Source organism: Nestor notabilis, unplaced genomic scaffold (genome assembly GCF_000696875.1).
Source record: "Nestor notabilis isolate BGI_N333 unplaced genomic scaffold, ASM69687v1 scaffold15280, whole genome shotgun sequence".
NCBI lineage: Eukaryota > Metazoa > Chordata > Aves > Psittaciformes > Psittacidae > Nestor > Nestor notabilis.
The window spans coordinates 1-9,294 of record NW_009910772.1 but is presented as its reverse complement, the minus strand read 5'-3'; the positions used below and the strand labels follow the sequence as shown (position 1 = coordinate 9,294).

Sequence of the window (9,294 nt, the reverse complement as noted above, 5' to 3'; positions counted from 1 at the left end):
TCTTTCCCTGTTTAAAATTATGAGAAAAATCATTGCTATGGAACTGCAACTTCAGATTTATTCAGATGCATCTTCTAAAGCCCTATCATTTAAGGATAAAAAAATTCTGCTGTTCTCCTGTTTTGCATATTTGACCTCTTGAAGAGAACTGACTTACTGCTGGTGCGGTATCTCTTAAACCTGAAGTTACAGGAGTCCTTGTGTATTTCTGAAGGCCTTGTTTGAAGAGGAACAGCATCAGAAGAAGTCTGAAATAATGGTTAATTCCCTGAAGTCAGCATATGCAGGATATTCTTCCCTGTCATATACCAAATCTGTTGCCTTGGCTAGTATGCAGCCTCGTTATCTCAGTGATTGGCCAGAGCTGAAGCCTAAATGTAGGCTGGAATGAAAGTACTGGGAAGGCTGGAGGAGCTTGGGCTGGATCCCATTCATGGTTTGATCTGTTGCTCACTATTTAGCTCAAGAAAACCACTTCACTCTTCTATGCCTGTTGTCTTGTGAAATGAGAAGGCTAAGACACTCAGTAAGCTTGCACCTGGGGCAATGGGCAAAGAAGGAAGGGTGCTTTAGTGCCCCTCTCACATTGGCTCACATTTAGTGCCAGCCAGGAAAGTGTGTGATGTAGTTGCATACCGGTGTAGCCCTCTGATTTATTTTGGAATTGTGACCATTCTGCTATTTAACTAATTTCCAGTTCTTGGATGAATGAAAAATGCCTCCAGATTGCTCACGTGCTGTCTGGTTATTCCAGCAATAATAGTTGCTTGGAGAAAAATTCAGCGTGGAACTTTTTTCTTACAAACGAACTGGTTTAATCAATGTTTCTGTGCTGTCCCTCCTCTAAACAGTACTCCAGAAAAACCTTCATCAGTTCATCTGAGGCAAGGAGCTTTACTAAACCCAGATGACCTCTGGTCCACGTGACTTCATTTGTTCCTCTCTTGGCTTTGATTTGGTTGTGGTTTTTATTTCTTCCCCTCCCCACCTTCCCTAAATGTCAGGCTGTGACATGAAATTGCATGCAAGGTTTGGGAGCTCTGGAACAAGCTCCACGTATCTCTAAAATCTTTATCCCTCCCAATTCCCTTATCACTTGCCCGGTGATTGTCCCCTTTCCCTTCCCAGTGGAAGTCTCACCTCTGTGATACCTAATCTTGTCCCTTTTGATTTATAGCAATGCATGCACTAGCAATTGTAGCCTTGTATGTAGTGTAGTCTGTGACTGGAGAATAACCTGCCTGCTCCTCTCCGATTTACTCAATAAATCATTAGTTAAATACTCAGTGGTACAAGATAGTTGGGAAGCAGGTGAGTCCTCTTAAAATCAGATTTATTAAAGCCAGAGTTTATTCTCTATTAAAAATAAGTTGGTTTTAATCTGAAGCTTCTGAATTCAATCACATGGATATTTCTCATCAGTTTTCAAGGTCCTTTTGATTAGCTCACCTTGTTGGACTGTGTTCCTGTTGCTTTACCTGTGGATTACAGCTGCAGACAAGGTGGAGAGAGCAGCTCCAGTCCTAATGGGGAGTCTGCATTACCTGGAAAAAGGATCAGTCTAAGGGAGCAGGGAGCTCATTCTTCACAGTGTGCTAGTTTGGGCACACTGGACTGTGGTGTTATCACTGACATCTGAGCTAATGACCAACATCTTCCTGACTGAGCTGCTTTCACTTTATGGCTTTGGGATGCTGTTTTCCAACATAGTTACAAAACTGGCACCTTTTAACCACAAGGGTTGTATTCACACTGATACTCCACTGAAAACAAGCAAGAAAGTCACAAGATGTTGATCTGACAATACCAGACCAACTCAGAAACTGCAGAATATACATTTCCAAACCCAAAAATGGATAGTATTTACAAAACTGGGTGATGTTCTTCCATTTTTATTGGGTTTTTCTCTTTTATTTTTTTCCTTTTCCTAAGCTGCAGTAATAGCAATATAAAGGATTTTCTAATAACCCTGAAAATTGTCTCCAGCTAACTTGCAGCAGAAGTGAAGGTGGGAACTTTCCATCTACTTTGAGGAAGAACTTTATTATTTTTTTAAACACCATTAAGCCTTTAAATTATAAGGTCATTTAAAAGCTGGCTGTATAAAATGGTGCACGTCTTCCTCTACTTAAGAAATAATATCCATCCCTCATGCATGCAGTAAAGTGCAAAGGTAGCACCTTTTTTTTTCTCTCAATTTTTAACATTATAGAAATGTTAAATTATGTCTTTGCCTAAAGAAAAGCTGAAAGTGACAGCATGGTTATGGTTCCTAGGAGGACTTTGGTCTCAGAGTCAGGAGATTGGAGTCCTATCCCTGCCCTTGCAGTTGCAGTATGACACCAGCCAGGTCACATCCACTTTCTGTGCTTCTCTTTTGCCTTACAGCTGAGATTTTCTTTCACTGGGATGCTGGGGTGTAGGGCACAAAGGGAGCTGGGTATGGGCACTATCCCAGCACTTATTGCAAAGCAGTAGAAGGTGTTGCAGTGATGGTAGCGCTGCTGCATGAGTCTTGGCTGACTTTTCGTGCTTTAACAGAAAGTGTTGGATGTGCAGTTTTAGCAATGCAGTAATGTGGGATGTTGATGTGGGGTTAAAGAAACAAGAAGTTTAACTTCTAATGTTCTTTAGCTGTGGAACGTCCTGGAATGCTCCTGCCCTGTGTAACAGCACTCTGTTGTGGTTTCTGGTGGGGACATACAGAAATACTAAAACCAATTTGGAATGTCTTGGGTATGAAGGAGCTGATGTTGTCTAGCCATAGTTAATTGTGGCACCAGTCGCTTATTGATTAGCTGCTTGAGTCTCAGTTCGGTCTCTTTATTGCAGCTGAAGTGCCTTTTGACTGCTTAGGGAGGTAATTCTGTGGCACTGACCCCTGATATAAGTAATGCTTCAGGTTTTTTGTCTTTCCTGATCTGGGTGAGCAGCATTCTGGGACTATTCTGCTAGCCCAAAAATATTTGGGGAGGAGTGGGAGGACAAATGACTCTCAAATAGCTTGTCTTGTTTCTTGTGTTCTCTTCAACCTGTCTCCCACCCTCTCTCTAATGCATCTTTTAAATATACCCCGGTTCCTTGGCTAAGTAGCTGCCACAGTGCCTGAGCAACGGACAGTGACGCTTGACGTGGATGTGAATAACCGCACTGACCGTTTGGAGTGGTGCAGTTGTTATTACCATGGCAATTTCTCCCTGAATGCTGCCTTTGAAATCAAGTTACACTGGATGGCAGTGACTGCAGCTGTTCTTTTTGAAATGGTAAGAGCGAGTCCTTCTGTTTTGGGTGGCCACAGCCATGCCCCTCTGACCTCTCTGTATCCATTCGGCTACTGGGGACATTGTCATGGGAAGTATTAGGAGAGAGACAGTGGGTTGGATCGGTCCTTATTTCCATAAGTAATTTTACTGGTGGTGGTTAGCACTGCTGCATCTGGTCATCATTTATCATGCTATCTGTAGTCATTCTGTGTGCAGGATAGTTTCCTGCTTTTAGTGGGTTTCACGCACAGTGTGCATAGATCAGTGCAGGTCAAGGTGATAAATTTAAGTCCTCCTTAGGCAAATCTTAAGCCCTGAGCCGGACGTTTGGAAAAAGAATGTATTTCGTATTGCATTCCTTCTATCCCCAAACCTGAAAACTTTAAATCTTAGCGGAATTGCTTTTGTGAGAGGGCTTTTCCAGGCAATGTGATCTTCCTGTTCAGCAATGCTTTTTAAGTAGTTGAAAATATTTTGAATTGAAAATGCAAGTGGCTTGTGTCACTTCTTAATTTTTAGATTTTATTTGTTTTCCCTTTTGTAACTTCTGTAAAACTCATACTATTTACCACCAGGTTTTACCCCACCCAGCCAGCCAGCACTAGGTGATTGGTTTTGCTTCTATTTAAAGTCTATTGCACTGTTCCAGTAAAGCAACAGTGCTTAGCCACTGATGATAAGTAGACTGAATCAGTTCCTGAAAAATGTCCTATTTTGAAGTGCTTTGTGATCGATGTGGCACTTCAAAAAGGAAAGCCTGATGGCTTGTGCTTGTACTGCTTTACCTACAAGGATGCTTGTGTGCTTGCCATACAAAGCAAGCTGAGCCTGTGGAGAATTGAGCATGTCTGATCTCTTCTCAGGAAATGAGCTGGTCCTATGCCCATAAGTGCCCTTCTTCAGTTTGACACATGTCATATAATTTCTTGCTTGAATCTTTTCTCAGGTTCAGGGTTGGCATCGGAAAGCCACATCCTGTGGTTTCTTGCTGGTTCCAGTCTTGGAAGGCCCATTTGCTTTGCCCAGTTACTTATATGGAGACCCACTTCGAGCTCAGTTGTTCATCCCACTCAATGTGAGCTGCTTGTTGAAAGAGGGCAGCGAGCATTTGTTTGATGGTAAGAAATGTTGTTTGCTTTGCCTCTTGGTACACTTTTCAGCAAGCAGGTCCCTTCTGGCATGTAGCTGACATGAAGAACCCCATTTACTAGACACGCATTAGCTGGATGAAGGGCCTGCTTTTACATTTCAGCAGCCACCCTCAGGAAGGGTGGTGCTTGGGGGAAGCTCATCGGCATGCAACAGTGTATGAAGTTGGCAGCAAGAAGTACCAAAGCACAGGAAAGGTTGTCTCCCCAGTGATCTTTGTTGCCATAATGTTGCATATCATTATAGAGCCTATACCACGCAGTTGTTCTGTTTGACAGGATGTCATGTTTTAAGAGTCTGTTTTGCTGGTAGACCCTGCACACAGCTGCTCTGCAATTGTACCCTGCATTTGTATGCTCTCCCCTCAGTGAGATTAGGCTTTCGTGACTTCCATCCTCTTTTTTTCTTGTTGTTGTTGCCATGGTTACATTCATGGTAAGAGCGTTTGCACATGAGATTAAGAGCTAGAAACTGCAATCTCCTTTTCTACAATGTGACCTTGCCCCTTTTGAGAGATGCTGTTATGGTCAGTCTCAGGTGGAAGCTCAAAGATCAGAACACTCTGTCCCCATGCAGAGAAGGGCAAAATTGCATCGTGAGAAGGGACAGTTAGGAAAAGGCTCTGTTTTAAAATAGTAAAGATGATAGTTTATTTTCATTAACCCAGTGTCCGGGGTTACAGGTGTCCTGTAAATGTAAACCAGTCAGTGACAGATCCATGTGCTGTGAGGTCACCATAACCCCACTGACTTTGAACTGTTATTTTCAGAGCACTTTGTGTGACACACAGCAGCCTGCTCCCCTTCCTTGCCCCCTCCCACACACCCCATTGTCTTCCACTCCATCTCAGGATCTAAATGAAAAGCTAAATTCAGGGATGAATCTGCTACTGGAGCATACAAGACACGTCTCTAATGGGCTGACATTCAAGGGACAGCTGACAGGAAAACAAAAATGACTAAAAGAAATGACTAGAAAAAACAGGTCTTCTGAGGAAAACTGATGTCTTGAAGAAGAAGGAAATAAAGCAGCTTTACTGGGTAATTGTGACTTTTTGTTTGTTCTAGGCTTCGAACCAGAAACCTACTGGGACCGTATGCACCTCCTCCAGGAAGCAATAGCACACAGGTGTGTACAGAGCAGAGGGACTGAAAGGTTCCTATCTCCCTGTATGATGCAGGGGGAAGATCTCTGCTGAACAGTCACTTGTGAGTCGTGTGGGTTCTGCGCCGTCTGCCTCTGTGAAGTCTGCTTGCAGATTATTAGACAAAAATATAACTAGAATGCCTGGAGGTGGCTCTGTGGGTGCAGGGGGCAGGTAGATAGTGTTTCAGCCTGTCACTCATTAGTAAACCATACTCTCCTTCTAGGGAGGGCATTGCCTTTGGAAGGTGCCCTGTTATTTTAGGTTAGAAGCAGATAGTCTGTAAATAGATTACATTCTGAGAAGGGACAGTTATTTCCTTCATGTGTACTTAACCAGTCTTGATCTGGATGACAGCTAGTGATTGACAATAGGCAGGAGACTGGGATGTGAGCAGTATACCGGGAGGTCTTGCCTGGTTTAAGAAGGAATTATTGGAAACTTAGAAGGAGAAGAATTGCTGAAAGGAAATAACTGCCACTTGTGTCCAATGTTCAGCAGTATCCAGGACTTTCTGCCTCCAGCCGTGGATCTAGAACAGTGTCATGCAGCATAAGCAGGAGCTTAGCCCCCTTCATGTGCTTGAGCTGCCAGTTTGTTTCATGGTATTACAGCCAAGGTCATCTTCATAACAGAGAGACTGCCTCTTGTAATGGACTTTAGCTTGGAAATAAGCTTTCATTAGCTTAGAAAGGAGGAGAGGAACAGGTATTCTACAAACAGCAAAGAACTATCAGATGAGCTGCTTGAAGTTCTGTGTGGAATATTGCCCAGCATGAAAAAAAATGATGTTACAGCTTGAAACATACCCAAGGAATGTGTCTTGACTATCACAGTTCCCTCATCTGTGTGCAGCTGCCCCATTTTGTCAGAGACTGCTCAGTGCCCTCCCAGAGTGAGCTACTGGTGCTCTTGCTTCCAGCACAAGTTAGGACAGAGATCAGTGTGGAGTACCAGCCTTTCACATGGTGCCTAGCAGGGTGGAGGGCATTTGGAGAAGTTCAGCTCTCTTCACCCCTTTTCCCCTTGCCTTCAGGCCATAAGAAGAGGAAGCCTTTGTGACAGGGAAGGTTGACCCTACCTTGGGCTGAAGGAATCCTAGCTGGAGTAGCTCTTTTACATTTATTTGTTTATTTAAAAATATAATTTTTGGGTGGGTTTTTTTTGTGTTGGGTTGTTTGTTTTGGTTTTGGGGTTTTTTTTTATTCTCCTGGTGTTTGTTCTGCAGATTCGGATTTGTGCAAGATAAATACTCAGCCTCTGCATTCAACTTCCCAGCTGAGAACAAGCCCCAGTATATCCATGTCACAGGTGAGCAATATTTGGCAATCACTGGGGCAAAGAGGAGGTTATTATAAACAGAAGAACCATTTTACATGCAGTGTGTGTTTCATACTAGGGATTTGGTCCTCATTATGTCCCTGGTCACATGTCAAGTAGGTATATCAGCCAAATCAAACCGGAGAGGCCATATGGAAAGTGCAAGGTATTGCTGCTAATCAATGCCATTGGTTGAAATCTTGCTTTATAGTGTTTCTGAAACATTTCTTTCCAGGACATGGAAAAATAAAAAAATAAGGCAAAGCTTATTCCAATTGCAGTGTAAATAAATGTGTATCTAGAAGCTGGAAGGAGGGAAAGGTGTTGGGACAAGTCAGTGCTCTGTTCTCATGGTTAAGGTCAGTTGTAGATGCATCTCTACTCATATATACTGTGTGAGAGACAGAGAAGGCATTTGCTTTCATTATTACTCTTCATAAATGTTCCTCTATGAGCACTTCCAACTAAGCCCCCTGCATGGCATATTACAGTAAAACAACAGTTTTTTCAGAGGGGTTGCTGAGGCATGAAAACAATAATGGGAAGAGACCTTTTGGAAAATTACAGGAGAGATGGAAATTGATGTAAAGTTAGAAAATGGGTCTGAGCCTGCATCTTTGCTTCATTCCCTTCTACCAGGAGAAAAGCAAGACTAAGTGTGCTCTCTCTGTATTGTAATTTGCAGGAAGAAATAGCATGTAAAAGCAAAGGAGGAAAAGTGTATCCCATTTTCTCTTGCTAAGAGGCAATTAAATGACACTCAGTCCAGTTTCCTTTCCAGAATTTAATGAGTCACCTACAAGGTGTAGGGACTTAGTCTGGCTTCAGAGTAAAGTCCTGTCTGTTTCCCCCAGGGACAGTGTTTTTGCAGCTCCCATATTCCAAGCGGAAGTTTTCCTGTGGGCAGCAGCGACGCCGGCGCAACTCCACAAGCTCCACCAACCAGAACATGTTTTGTGAGGAGCGCATTGGCTACAACTGGGCCTACAACACCATGCTGACAAAAACATGGCGCTCCAGTGCCACGGGGGATGAGAAGTTTGCTGACCGGTTGCTGAAAGACTTTACAGACTTCTGCTGGAACAAAGACAGCCGGCTTGTTCTCTTCTGGACTGATTGCCTGGATAAGATGCATGCGAGTGCTCCATGAAATGGGGTTGTATCTCTTAGGGAGACAGCTAGAAGTTTTACCTTGTGGCAAGGAAGTAGAGGTGAAGGATGACTGGAAAAGAGCCTCTCTATTAGATTCATCTTGAGGCTCCAAGAGGACCTGATCAATATTGCTGTTGATATTCAACAGAATTTGATTAAGCCCTTGGAAAAAGAGTCTGAGCTGTTGGCTTGCCAATATCTCTCACTTGACCTCAGCTTGGTTTCAAGTAGCTGCAGTCCTTGATTGCCAAAATTTCTGTTAGAGCAGAGGTAAAGGAGGGAGAGTGCAAAAGATTTTCAAGGGCACTCAGATTCAGTGTGATGGTAGCAGCTTACCGTCGTTGGAAATGATTGGTATCTGATGTGCCTGGCAGCAGCCTGCCTCTTTGCCTTTTGAGGTGTACCTGATTGTGTGAATATGTAAGATAAAATGTGAGAGACACTTGTTAAGTTTCATACATGTAAATAAGTAAAAATGCAGAAAATCAAGTGACCTGATGGGGTTTTTTTTCTAACTGCAGACAGCAATACAAAATCAGGGAGTAAAGGAGAATAATTGCCAAAAGGAAATACTGCTGGTTATGTCCAGCATGATAATGGAATGCTCAAAGTTCAGCAGTATCCAGGACTTTCTGCCTCCAGCTGTGGATCTAGAACAGTGTCATGCAGCAGGAGTAAGAAGACAGTTACTGTCGTGCAAGGCCAGCTTCCAAGTATAAGGAGAAATCAAGGACAACCGAACACAAGATGCTGCTGATGGGAGTAACGAGGATTCTGAGCAGATTTTTAGGATGTGTCTGCATGTAGCAAAAGGAAGATGCCTCCACTCAAGTATGTAGCCTTTGTCTTTGCAGAGCAAGGTCATGTATGGCAAGTGGGCTTGGCTCAAGCTGCTTACTGAAGGGTTAATGAAACTGTGGGTTAAGGGTGGGTTCGCACCCAGCACCCTGTAGCGCTGGGGTGGGGGGCTGTTGGCTCGCTGAGATCCTCACTGTTGTTACCTGTCCTCACTAAGCTGAGGTCAGCAGAGGGCTGACGTGCTCACAGTGGTGCTTGGACCTGGTTGGAGGAAAAAGCGTACCTGCTTCAGTTTTATCCCCTAAACTGAGTCAGGGTGACTGCCCTGCTGTTAGGCAGTACCCTCCTGGAGAAGGTGGGTACAAGCGCATGCCTGAGCCCCTTCAGCATCTTAACGCTCACTCTCTACTACAAACCCCCTTTGCTGCCCTCTGCGCGCTTGTGCGGTGGAGGTGGCCGTGCCCGCAG

General features: G+C 43.8%; 1 protein-coding gene across 4 annotated transcripts in view; it reads left to right on the top strand.

Moving 5' to 3' along the window:
* DEPDC5 (DEP domain containing 5) overlaps positions 1-8,503 on the top strand; it is a 45,601-nt gene extending 37,098 nt beyond the window's left edge. For all 4 annotated transcript variants that reach the window (XM_010011608.1, XM_010011600.1, XM_010011592.1 and 1 more), the window contains 5 exons: positions 3,094-3,263; positions 4,210-4,381; positions 5,480-5,540; positions 6,785-6,867; positions 7,731-8,503. In XM_010011608.1, coding sequence (XP_010009910.1) covers positions 3,094-3,263; positions 4,210-4,381; positions 5,480-5,540; positions 6,785-6,867; positions 7,731-8,026 — 782 coding nt within the window. In that variant the 3' untranslated portion in view covers positions 8,027-8,503. The remainder of the gene's footprint in view (positions 1-3,093; positions 3,264-4,209; positions 4,382-5,479; positions 5,541-6,784; positions 6,868-7,730) is intronic.
* Positions 8,504-9,294: the final 791 nt, after the last annotated feature.